This window comes from Lactuca serriola, chromosome 6 (assembly GCF_051521515.1).
Source record: "Lactuca serriola cultivar US96UC23 chromosome 6, Lser_US96UC23_V15, whole genome shotgun sequence".
Taxonomy (NCBI): domain Eukaryota; kingdom Viridiplantae; phylum Streptophyta; class Magnoliopsida; order Asterales; family Asteraceae; genus Lactuca; species Lactuca serriola.
Genome location: NC_136413.1, coordinates 1037464 through 1051559, shown reverse-complemented (window position 1 = coordinate 1051559; position 14096 = coordinate 1037464). Strand labels below are relative to the sequence as shown.

The 14096-nt window shown below is 31.2% G+C and overlaps 1 protein-coding gene and 1 pseudogene across 2 annotated transcripts; one reads left to right on the top strand and one right to left on the bottom strand.

Moving 5' to 3' along the window:
- Positions 1 to 3380: 3380 nt before the first annotated feature.
- On the top strand, positions 3381 to 4637 carry LOC145058032 (uncharacterized; annotated as a pseudogene). Its single transcript, XR_013686219.1, has 3 exons — positions 3381 to 3428; positions 3678 to 4388; positions 4484 to 4637. The product of XR_013686219.1 is annotated as an uncharacterized LOC145058032 (transcript).
- A 2446-nt stretch (positions 4638 to 7083) lies between these two features.
- Positions 7084 to 13879, bottom strand: LOC145058031 (uncharacterized). The gene is made up of 11 exons (XM_079005951.1): positions 13771 to 13879; positions 13571 to 13672; positions 12977 to 13048; positions 12665 to 12853; positions 12407 to 12571; positions 12053 to 12294; positions 11881 to 11951; positions 10790 to 11745; positions 10345 to 10699; positions 9208 to 10082; positions 7084 to 8735 (listed from the first exon to the last, which is right to left on the bottom strand). The coding sequence occupies exons 1-11, from the start codon at positions 13877 to 13879 to the stop codon at positions 7084 to 7086; spliced, it is 4788 nt and encodes a 1595-aa protein (XP_078862077.1).
- Between the last annotated feature and the right edge of the window lie 217 nt (positions 13880 to 14096).

Genomic DNA, 14096 nt, shown 5'->3' with positions numbered 1-14096 from the left:
TTAAGGACGTTCCGAGCGACGATGATTAGACGTCACATATTATTCAAGTATGTTTCGATTCTGTTTTTTTTTTTAATTTAGTATGTATTTTGTTTAATTAATGAAGAATTTTCTTTTATTATTTTTAATTAATTTCATTTTATTCAATTAAAAAACAAAAACGTGATAAGGTGTGATATAACACAAACCAGTTATGTGGGATGAGGCAAAAAATGGAGTGACATTGTAAAAATGTGATATGTGTGGTATAACATGGCTTAGATATATAAAAAACAACATTTACAAACATAGCTATAATCCATATTAAATGTTACTCAATGGCTTCTCCTCTAACAATATCATTTATTTATTTATTTGAGGTTGATGGTATTCTGAAATATAGATGAAACTAGATTAAAACCCGCGTTAAACGCGGGAACATATTTAAAAACATTGAATTGTAAACTTATATTACATCATAGGAAGCATGACAATTAAAAGTAGTTTACCATAGCTATTTTAAATTCATTAACATACATTATAATAGATATTTTAATTTCATAACAATTAAAACAATAAATAAATAAAAAGTAATAAATCATAGAATAATATAAAATCTTAAAATAGTTCATTACAATAAAAACAACTATGTTCGAATGCAAATTAAAATATATATAATCAGTAATATCGCCCTGGCATAGTCACTGTATCAAAATCAGAACGGATTGAAAAAACTTGTTGAGAATGATGTGCCGGAAGCTCATACTCAATTGTATTTCCTCTAAAGAAATATAGGGTATTGTTTCTATAATTCCACCATTCATGTGCACTTTCATTGTAAGTACTATCATCTACTTTAACCCACCGATTGTGAATGAAAATCCAAATAGCCCACGAAGTATCTCCACTTATAGAGAGATATCCTAATTTTCCCTGAAAGTTGATTAGTCTCGATGCATACGGTTTTAATTCATTAATAGTAGAAGGTGAAAATATGAGTATATGTTCTTCTGAATAAATATCAAATCGCAGTATGCTATCATTAGATAATAAGAAGTATAAGGCACCGCCACTTGTAACAGCCTCATCAGAGACAGGATAAACAGATGATGGTAACTGGATATTTTGAAACTCCCTCCATTGCCACGTAGTAGATGAAAACAATTCTATGTTGTAGTAATCATAGTCCACTTTTTCCGTAAGCATATCACTACAAATAAAATAGCATATAAGTAAATCATAAAGTAAATTAATAACATAAAATGTACTACATATAAACTCTTACGATGGCTTTGTGTATGACAATCGAATGACCTTGAAATGTAACGGGTTCGAACTGATAACTACCAAAGCAAAGTTTGTTGCAGTGTATTCAGAGGTCGGAAACGGTATCCATTTGGCATCTGAAGTCGTTGGTTTGATAACAAATAAAATCTTCGAAACGTATTCATCTGGATCATAGCATTCATAAAGAAGGAGTCCACACAATGATGATGCTAAAATAGTACAAGTATGTGGTAGCCAATCAATGTCATGATTGTTGCTACCAAAAGACGGAAGAAACTGACGCTCTATATTTCTCCATGGTTTTTTTTGTTGAACGATAATTCCACAAACCACATTATTTCTACGGTTGTAGTTATGACGAACATAGTTGTTGTATGTTAGATTTCCATAATATGTATTTGTACAACGTACGGTAGCAAATGTTTGTAATGATGTTCGTGAAAGAATTTCAATAATTAGTTCAGAGGTCAATAACGATAACTGCAAAAGAAAGAAATTATAATATAATAATATTAGAAAAACTTAAAATTTGTTATTTGATGACATATGATTTTAATTGATAATAAGTATACTGTTTGTAGCATTGAGGGTAAAGAATTTTACCCGATCCATTTTCATTTTTTTTCCAATACATCAATGATTGTATTGTTAGACGTGATCCTTGAGATAGCATAACCTTCTGTTTTGTTATTCAAATTGTCATATGTAATTTGAATTTTGAACGCCATCTTTTTTTCCAGTAGTATATTTAGTGCAGATGGATAAATTTCATTATTACCAACCTAAAAAAAAAGAATGTTTATAAAAATACATATACAAAATAATAATTTTGTTTTAAGTAAATGAAGTTAATATGTATAACCTTATGGAACTCATGAACCAACTCTTGTGCGTTTTTTCTTATAAGCTTCTTTACGTCAGAATCATATAAAGTAAGTGACGCTGAACCGGTAATATCTTCAACTTTAATGGTGATTTTAAAACTGAAAGCATTGATGTAAACATATTTAGTAATATAAATTTATATAATTTAACAGAACAATATAATAATATTTATAAAATAAGTTTCAAAACCTGGGAACAACAGAAATGACTTTGTTTATGCAGCTTGAAGTGTTACAATAAAAAACTTCTTTATCTTGAGACTGATCTTGATGGATTAAAATTTGTCTCACGACTTTCTGTTGACATCTAATACAAGTAAAACAGTACCATTCCCCTTCAACACATAGTTGCTTAATCGTACCGACAACAATTAAAGTTTTTTCCTAAAAAATGTTAATGAAAGTTTAAATTTTAGTTTAAAATAATAATAATCAAGGAATAAGATATAAATAATAGAAAAACAATTTCTAAAAAATTATATATTGTAAATGAAAGTGATTTATATATACCTGATGTACTTGTTTGAGATCAGCAATACTTTTGAAATCAAAATTATGAAGGAAATCTTCATTTTCGGAGTAGATTCTCGATGACGAAGAGTTGCTACAATTAGCAATTGTGGTTTGAGCCATTTATCTGGAGAAATAACAAATATTGTTTGAAATTATATATATATATATATATATATATATATATATATATATATATATATATATATATATATATATATAACCCGAATCTAAGATTGCAAAATTACAAAGTTTAATAACACTTTGAAAGACGTCAATTTAAAAAAAAATAGAATTCAAAAGACATTGATTCAAATTTTAAAAACAAACTACATATATAAATATTTATATTTAATATGATATTAATGAATTAAACTTAAAAACGAAAATAAGTTGTTTTTCATATTAATACATTATGAACCGTAGATATTTTAGGAACGTTGTTATTTATCACTTAAAAGTTACAATCTGATTGAAAATCAATAATACAGACAGTATAAATCGAAGACGATGAAGACAGAGTATTGAAAAGAATAAACGTACCTGATCTTGAAGATCTAATTTTGAAGAGAAAAGAAGACGTCGAGAATAACAGAAGAAATTGGCGAAGATGACGGCAACAATAGAAGACGGAGGTTCGGATAGTAGTATGAACGGATGAACGGGTGCCAGTGAGGAACTCAAAGACTCAACATCAAGAACAGGTGCAAGGTTAAGAAGATGGTGAAATCGGATACTTGGGAATATCAACCGAGAGGGATTACTGAGGTATGTTGTAAACAATAAAAATGATGAGTTTTTGTCCCTAATTTCATAGATATTTTTAACGGATTCGTGATATATTGTTTCCTTATTTTCATAGTTTTTGTGAGATTTCTTTCCAAATTAAAAAAAAAAAATATCGTCCCTAATTTTGTGCCTGATATCAGCATCGTATCTTCATGTCTATGAAGAAAAAATGTCGATTCATACTATTTTCATTTATTTATCTCTATTACATCATTTTAATTTCCCAAGTCAGCTGAAACCCATTCCGATTCCGGTTCTCAAGACGGTTCCGACATTGTCAATGTTGTATCCTACCCACCAAATTACAGGTATGGAAACTGCCTTGAAAGTGATGATGAAGTTGAAGATTCAGATCAAGACGATGAAGAAGAAGACGAAATTATTTGTCAAGAAGTGTGGTGCGAGTCGATTCCGGTTCCATCAGCAGAATCAAGAGCGGAATCATCTTCATTGGACAAAGTCGGATCCAACAGTAACGCACGTGACAAAAGTGCTTACGTGATTCCGGTATTGAACCCCGTAGAGAATCTTTCCCAATGGAAAGCATTGAAAATGAAAGAAACTCCTCCACCAACAAAGGCATTAAACTTCCACCGACAAAAGGAGAATTCTTCTTTGAATTCCGCCCCACCTGCAGTCGATTCCAGCCTTTCGAATTGGTTGGTTAACACGCCAAATAACAAGTGAATCGGAAGCTATAACTTCGGAATTGAAGCGATTTCCTCTGGAAAAAATTCGAGCATTGAAGATAGACCGATTTTGGGTGCTTTGACAGTAGAGGAGCTCAAACAGTTTTCAGCATCATCTTGTACACCAACACCAAAGAAATCACCAAGTAGAAGCCCTGATGATATGCCTATAATTGGTAGTGTTGGAAGCTATTGGAGCTCAACTCCATCATATAAAGGCATACCAAATAGCAAAAGCAAGTATAGAGAGGTATATATCTATAATAATGTCTGTGATTTATTTGTTGTGTACTTGTGTTTGGGTTAGCACTCAGCACTTACTGATGTTGGTAATTTGGTATGCAGGATAAGAAAGTGAATTGGCACAATACCCCATTTGAAACAAGATTGGAGAGAGCTTTATTTTGAAGAAAGTGAATTGGCTCAATATAAAAAACAAATTATTATCGATGTATTTGATTTTGGTTTCCAGGAAGCGGGTCCGAAGGTGTGAAAATTCAGCTCCATTTTGAAGAACTTTTGAAAAATAATACAGCTGTTTATGTGGTAAGTTAAGTTATTTGAGTTTGAGTTTAAGGGGTTGAAGGGCATTTTCGTCTTTATGGTATAAGTTGGTTCAGATAACGCTCGAAAGTTATGAATTAGCAGGCTATTTTAAAAAAAAATTGTATTGATTAATGGTAGTATGGAAAAGAACATCTATGGGAAAGTCCATCAGATTGAAGGGTATTTATGTCAAGAATGTAAAAATAAGAAAAGTTTTTTATTTCTGGGAGTTGGTATCTCTTTGATTCGATTTTCATTTGAAGTGGAGGTTTTTTTTTTTTTTTGTAGATTTCATGGGTTTTTTCTGGGAGTTGGTATCTACACTTACATAGTCAATTTGACATATTTGCCACTCCGGTTGTATTTTCCATATCTGACCAGCACAGTAAAATTGACATATTTTCCACCTATTGGACATAATTGCCCCTATATAGTGAAATTGACATATTTTCCACCTATTGGAGGTTTTATCCTAAAATAAATTATTTTGTTACTTTTGGTTGTTCCAAGTCTTTGGAACAAATAACATTGTAATTTAGTGAGTCTAATATCTATTTTCTTTTTTTCATTAAAACATATGGTTTTTTTTTTGACCTTTATCTATAATTATGCTGAATTTACAGCTTCACTTATTCAAATTAATGTTGACTATGGTGATGGCCAGGTCATCAGTCAAACAACTGATTATTATTATTATTATTAATATATTATATTTAACACTTTGCAAATTGATTTATAGCTTGATGTGAATATGGAAAGACTGAACATGGCTATAGATGACTTGCTTATTAAGCTTGCAAAAACCTTCAGAAAGCCAAAACTGCAGACTGTGTTTCTCTTCAACAACTATGACATGACAATTGCAGTTTTGAAGGTATAATACATTTTATTTTAATAATCACATGATTATTTATAAAAAAACAAATTATTATCGATGTATTTGATTTTGGTTTCCAGGAAGCGGGTCCGAAGGTGTGAAAATTCAGCTCCATTTTGAAGAACTTTTGAAAAATAATACAACTGTTTATGTGGTAAGTTAAGTTATTTGAGTTTGAGTTTAAGGGGTTGAAGGGCATTTTCGTCTTTATGGTATAAGTTGGTTCAGATAACGCTCGAAAGTTATGAATTAGCAGGCTATTTTAAAAATTTTTTGTATTGATTAATGGTAGTATGGAAAAGAACATCTACGGGAAAGTCCATCAGATTGAAGGGTATTTATGTCAACAATGTAAAAATAAGAAAAGTTTTTTATTTCTGGGAGTTGGTATCTCTTTGATTCGATTTTCATTTGAAGTGGAGGTTTTTTTTTTGTAGATTTCATGGGTTTTTTCTGGGAGTTGGTATCTACACTTACATAGTCAATTTGACATATTTGCCCCTCCGGTTGTATTTTCCATATCTGACCAGCACAATAAAATTGACATATTTTCCACCTATTGGACATAATTGCCCCTATATAGTGAAATTGACATATTTTCCACCTATTGGAGGTTTTATCCTAAAATAAATTATTTTGTTACTTTTGGTTGTTCCAAGTCTTTGGAACAAATTACATTGTAATTTAGTGAGTCTAATATCTATTTTCTTTTTTTCATTAAAACATAAAAACAAATAGTATTTAATTTTGTAGGGAGGTGATTTTTCCAATTTATATTTTAATCCTGCCACTGAATAATTAATGTATGGACCAATATACCCCTAAACTCATTTATGATATTGAAGAGGGAGAAAGATTAAAATCAAATACTTTTTTATGGGAAAAATCTCACGGTTAATTTATGCTTAAGATTTGAATAAGTTTAAATGAATAAACGATGGAGAGTTAATCAACACATTTTGAATCAAAATCAATTCAAGTTTAAATTTTGAATCCGAATGAAAGTCAATTCAAGTTTATATTAAAGGTTAACATATAAAAATCAATTAAAGTTTACATTAACAATCAAATAAACAGTTAAGATAATGAAATCAAATTCATTGTTTACAGTTAATTTTACATTTAAGGTTAAAAGTTAACATTAACAATCAAATAAACAGTTAACATAATGAAATCAAATCCATTAATTGAACTTCTGACCAGCAAAACGATGATGTCAGCAAATAATTCAAGGGTTAGAAATTAAGGATTGAAATGTAATGAATGACCTTGATTTATAACATCATCGAATTTAAGGTTCTCTTTTAATAATATTTAGAGATTAGAGAAGATTGGAGATTAAGACATTTTATTTAACGGTGTAAAACATATAAAGAAAACACAATCAAGGACCCCGATTATTTAACATGATATCATAAAAAATGAACATAATAAATTTAAGTATGATAAAGTAACAGAAAGACATGTCGTTTTATTGATTATATTGATATGTCTAAATAAATAAAAAGAAATGTATGATTATCTATAATCGTTGAAGGACCTCCTTGTACACAACATTTTTTGTTTTATTGGTTTGACGACCTTCCTCATCACATATGAGTACTTTCAAGCCTTTTTTACTTGTCACGTGAGATACAGCTACATATAACTGACCATGAGTAAAGACAGGTCTACGTAAATACAATCCAACAGTTGATAATGACTGCCCTTGACTCTTGTTAATGGTCATGGCAAAACAAACAGCTACGGGAAATTGTCTCCGCTGAAAACGGAAGGGGATTCTTTTATCAGACGGAGTTAACTTCATGCGAGGTATATAAGTAGTCTCATTGAAGAATCTACCAGCTATAATACGTGCCTCAATGACATGTTTTCCAAGCCTAACTATTTGTAACCTTGTACCATTGCATAGACCTTTGGGTTGGTCAATATTACGAAGCAACATGACCGGAACACCTGTTTTTAATGTGAGTTTATGGTTGGGAATTCCAGATGCCTTAAAAGCATTCAGTACATCCGGAGAGTAAACTGATTCCTCAAAACAATCTGCTGACTCTGTCTCACATAAAGAATCCGAACTCAGATAAGTTTTGCCTTCGTCTTTCATCAATCCTAACATGTAGTCATTGATAGCATCAACTTCTTCATTAGTAGGAACCAAAATAGCCTTATCTTGAAAATATGATGGGTCATCAAGATGGTTTTCAAAAGAAGGATAAATGGTCGATATAATTGAATGAATATGGTCACCTGTAGAGCGAATGATAACATCTTTTGGAAATTCAACTTCAGCTTCACCATCATTAGGACCACCAATATTACATTCACCAATTTTAAGAATCCATTCTGCAAATGCTTTTGTCTCATCCAAATCATTAGTTGGACAACCAACCTGAAGCCTCATGTTTACCGTTAAACGTAACACTGTACATTCACTCCATAATCTTGATGAATGTAACGATGCCTGCACAATATCCGAACGATTACCTCTTTGTATTACTGGAAGAATTTGTCTAAAGTCACCTCCAAATACAATGGTCTTGCCGCCAAACGCTTTATTCCTGTCAGATGAACGGATAATGTCTCTAAGCGTCCTATCAAATGCTTCAAAACAATGACGGTGCATCATCGGAGCTTCATCCCAAATGATAAGTCTTGCTTTGTTAAGTAGTGCAGCAAGATCACTGTCTGGCGCGATAGAACAAAATGAATTCTCGGTCAAGTTAATTGGGATAATAAATCTTGAATGCGCTGTCCTACCACCAGGGAGCAATAGTGCTGCAATTCCACTTGAAGCAACGTTGATAACAATTTCACCTTTGGATCTAATAGCAGCAGACAAGGTTTTCCAAACAAATGTTTTTCCGGTTCCTCCGTAACCATAAAGGAAAAAGACACCACCTTGGTTGTTGTTAACCGCATTCATAACGGTGTGATAAACATTTTTTTGCTCGACATTTAATTTGGAATACAAATCTTGATGCTCAACTTCAATAACACCAGGATCGTAGTTAAGCTCATCTTGAATTAACATATTGCATGATTCTTGAATGTATCTATGATCAGGAAACGGCATATTTGGTATTTTCTTCAAACTTAATCCACAACTCAATAATGATTTCTCGATGTATGACAAGGTAAGGTTGAAAATTGCATCCTCTTTTAACTTCAAGCCTGAAAATGCAATATACAACGAAATTAAATATGGTTATAGCTATGTAAATGGCTTATGTTAAGACATTTATAACTACTATAAATGATGTAATCGCGAGTTGGTTTTTTGTGAGTTTTACATGCATAATGTATAAATGATGGAAAACGAACAATTTTTTTGTATAAATGGAAAAAAAATTGTTGATTATGTTTTATGACAAATTTTTTAAAAAAGGTCATTTTTAAGCAATATAGTTCCGTCCAAGGACCATTTGTATATTAACAATAATTGGGTTGTTTTGGAATCAAATTAAAATGTAGGGAAAACGAAATTTTAGGGCAATTAATACAAATGCAATTCCTGACCCTTTAAATATGACCTATTGTTAAATAGTTTTTATCGGTTTTATTTAAAGTTGAAATTAATTGATTTTCTTTTCAAGAAGAAATTTATTAGTTTGAATAAAAAAAAACTATAAATTAGTTTATTTACCTCTGACGTCGATTTCTTGTTCACGAACGTGAATGACATCATCAGAAAGACATTGATACGTTTCTTCAAAAACATGAGCAGGACTTGACAAACTATCTGATGTAATCAACATAACAAAGAGAGACCGGCAGAAAGATGCTGTGGCCCAATGATGTGTTTCGTTTATTGACGAAATGTACTCTCTATCATCATCTAATAGACCAAGAGCATAGCAAGCATCTTTGTAAGACTCATGTACAATTCCGTTAATTGTCTTGATATGTTCATAGCTTGTAGGACCCTTGATTTTGTTCAGCAGAATCCGTAGGTAATAAATGTCACCAGCCTTGGGAGAAACGTGGTTTAATCGACCGAGTGCCTTGGACTTGGTTTTTCTTTTTGTCCATATCTTATCTGATTTATTCCAAACATATTTAGTTGGGAATTCAACGTATGACAACTTTCGTGCATCTTCATCATGCTTGTTACATTCCATCCAGGCTAAAAATTGAGAAGCAGCGACAGTCGGTTTAGAAACAACCTGATTAAGATGTTGGTTTGGTTTAAATACAACAGGTTGTTTGTTTTCGAGGTGAAATGACAACCTTTCGACAGGCGGTGTTCGATAATGAATATCATACGCAAAAAGCCTCCAACATGCCTCACATGCGGAAATATAACGACAGTTATAGAACTCACCAATTTCGTCATCGTCGTTATTTTCTATTTGTTGTTTTTTCTTTTTTGTTGGATCAACAATAGATGCTGTTATCCTATCCGGTCCTTTGTTAATATACTTAAAAAGATACTTTATCGATCCAACTTGGTTACACCACTCTACATTCATGTGAGCTTGATATTGTTTCATAAGGATCTTATTATATGGAACAACATTCCTGAAAAATCAAGAAAATTTTCATAAACAACATTAAATGATAATTTGAAGTTAACATAGGAAGAACATAAGAAAACATATATAATGAGTAATATGTTTTTATATATTACATTATCCGTTTAAAAATAAAATATTAGTACCATTTTAATTTAAGTTGTTTATTGATATTTATGTATTTAAACATATAATAATATATTTCATAAAAAGAAAAAAATTTTAAGGAATTAAAATTTATTAAATCATTCAAAAGGATTTGTGTATACCTGTTGTCTAAAGAAACACCTTTTTTAAGGACATTATTTCCATCGTTACGTCTCCGGTAAATAGGATAACCATCTTCATCAATATACGTATGATCGGTATATTCCCTTGGAAATCTTTTTGAACATTTGCCTTTTTTCATACACGGCATAAATGGTTGATCGTTGCCACAAGGTCCGTGTATCATGTTATCACAAACAATCTGATACAAATCGGGTTCACTATCCTTGTCTGGCAATTCAGCACATATAACACGGTCTATGTCTTCAGGATTTGGAATTTTAGAATTTTTTTCCAAAAACAGACATACATGACAATGTGGCAGGCCCCTCTTTTGAAACTCAATCGTATATACAACTGTGTGAGCAAAGAAAGCAAGCAGGGTTAAAAGATAAAATTATCAAAAAGTTATAATGTTAATGAGTAAAAAATATATAAGATTGATACCTCCAGCGACTTCACCCAAAGTTTTTTCATCCTTCAATTGACTGATTAATGAATCAAGTTTAATTTTGAAAATTCGTGTCAGAATATCCGGCCTGTCTTCTGGTTTAAGATTCTCGGCTTCAACAAATCTAATGACTTCTGGCCATTTAGGATTACATGTAAGGGTTAAAAAAAGATCTGGATAACCAAACCACTTAACCAGAGTCATCGCATCTAAGTAGTTTTGTTGCATGTAACGGCTGCCGCCAGTAAAAGAAGATGGTATAATAATACGGTTTCCAATCAAAGAAGCATCTTCAATGCCATCTTCAGCTGCCTGGGCCAAGTTGCGATAAGGTGCCACGCGTAAGGTTGGCTGGTTAAACCTAATATAACTAAGTCGTTCATTTTCAACCATTGTATACGAATCAACCAAAAACTGTTGGAATAGTTTTCTTGAACGTAATATCAATGATATTTCATCGGTTCTTTGTTGTATACGATAAGCAAAAAACTCTCGCATGGTCAACCTTATTCGTCCATCAGATTCTGGATCTTCAACACCACGATGTAGTATATCGACTCGAAATCCATCTTCGGCATAAGGGAATAATAAAGGATATTGAAGTGCAAGATACTGAGGATGCAACTCATTAATACGTTGAAGTTGTCGACTTTGCGTTTCCAATACGATATCCCTTGAATCATACCCATCAATGTCACCTATAATGAGGGCAGCTACCTCATTTGTGGTAGGAAGATTATACTGCCTACCATCATTTTCTCTTGACCCAATCAATTTCAACCTAATATGCTCTGTTGGATTTGAACCAAAGCGATCACGTGCCATTCTAAATTGTTTAACCAGTGGATTAATGAAATCCAATAAGCCCATCAACTCGTGAATAGTCCAGAACTCAAGAGAAAACGGATTTGCCATGGACTCATTAGATGTGGTCTTTTTCTTCTTATTAGACCTATAATAATATAATCAAAAAAAGAATGGATATAAATTTTTTGTAGTAATATATATATATATATATATATACATATAATGGAGTTATATAATATAGGGTATTCACACACTCGCATGATTTGAATCTGTTTTGAACCTCATGATCTGTATCATATATGTACAATTGACAAAATCTGGGTGATTCACCATCTTGGGGAAGTAAGCTGCCTGCAATATGATAATTTTGGCCATGCATTCGATAAACATAAGGACCACCTCCTGAGTTAACGGTGTGATCAATCTTTCCAGCCATAAATGTGAATGCGAACATCATATTGTATCGACGTATATTCTGTATAAAGTTTTGACTTTTTTTCCGAAAGACCGCTATATAAATCAATCAACAACTGAGGTGGGTGAATCAGACTGGGTAGTTCAACTTTTCCATTGTAACAACAAATGGAATAACATGTTTTCTTTAAATCCTTATTTCCTCGAATTGCTTCTCCCTGCCACACCTTAGCTTTACATACTGAGCAAACATATACAGCATCTCCAGAATCCAAATAATCTATAAATAAATAAACAAATTTACGAAATTATATCTGTGGTATGCTTTAAATGTAATAGGGGAACGACATTTTAGTTGTCATGACAAATAATTTGTGGTGTGGATATAATACCTTTGCTTATTCCGATATATTTAGAATGATTGTTACCGGTTACATCATTCTGAGCATTTGAAGTAGAAGGAATACATATTTGTGTCTTCTTTTTTGTTGAAATCGGTCTGCCTCTTTTTTTCTTTTCTTTATAGTTAATGCTGGTACCAACTGAAAAATGTGTAACTGTATGTATGAACAAAATATATAATAAGACAACTGAATGATGAAGTTGATCATTATTAATAGATAAACGATCAAGTTGAACAATATGGGTACCTGAAGGTTCAACGAAATCTTCATTCAACTCAAATAATGGAATATCTTGTGTATTAAATCGTTTCGGTTTCGTTGTTGTTGAATGAGTTGTGTTGTGTTGAATTGTATCTTGGTTGTTAGAAAAGTTTGGAGGTAATTCGGTAAACTTTTGAGCAACTCGACAATTAGGGGGTACGAAGAAACTATTTTCTGAAAAATGAAAATTTGGATGATAATATAGCAAAATATATAAATAAAATATATTAATTTAATACACATAAACAAATAAAAAAAATACAATACAAAAGAGACATAACATATAAGAAAATGTACCTTTCTGAGAATTTCTTTGTATTGTCTGAGATGATGGTGTTTTCAAAGCATTCGATAAAGAGGGTGAATGAACTAAAGAGGAAAAGTATATATAAAACATAAAATTAAATAAGATAATAAAGGAAAAATGTAGTTACCGAAATTAGATATTATAGACCTATATGTATTAAAAAAGATCGTTATACAAATTAGATATTATAGACATATATGTATTAAAAATTAAATGTTAAAAGTTTATATATTGAGAAGTTAAAATTGACGTTATATGATTTAAGAAGTGTATGTAAATATAATATAAAAGAAATTAAGAATACTTTACTTTGATTTGTTAGGTGTGAAAGTGGCGTTGTTGGGGAAATAAATGTGGATTGAACATTCGGTCGTATGATGTTATGAGACGGGGTAGCCTTAGATAATTCGGAAAGGTTTCGAGCAACTCGACAATTAGGTGGTATGAAAAAATTATTTTCTGAAATGAAGATTCGTATCATAAACGGAGGAGAAATATTAAAAAAATATTAATAGTACAATAGATAAACAAATATAAAAACAAAAGTGTAATATAAAAGATGCATAACATATAAGAAAATGTACCTTTGTGGGATATTGTTTGTAATGTTGAATGTGATGATGGTTTTAGAGCATTGGATGAAGATGATGCATTCACTAAAGAAACAATGGTATGTATATCAAAAACTAAAATGAAATATAAAGAGAAATGAGTTATACAAATTGAACATTATAAACACTCAAGCACTTCAAATATAAACAGAATGCTTAAATATGAATCTTACCATTTGTGATGTCAGACAGTGGTGTTGTTGGGGAAGTCTTGTTGGGTGACACATTAGTAACAAACCTTGTAGGTTTTTTCTTTCCTGAAGCATTTGAAATGCTAGTCATTTCAATATGTTTGATAATTTTTCGGTTCTTAGACATATATATATATATATATATATATATATATATATATATATATATATATATATATATATATAGTGATGATGATGATTTCTAACACTTTAAATAAGGGAACTGGATATTTCAAAAGATTTAAATTTGGTAAAAAATAAATATTGCATATAGTTAAATAAAGTAATGAAATATTAGTTGGGTTTAA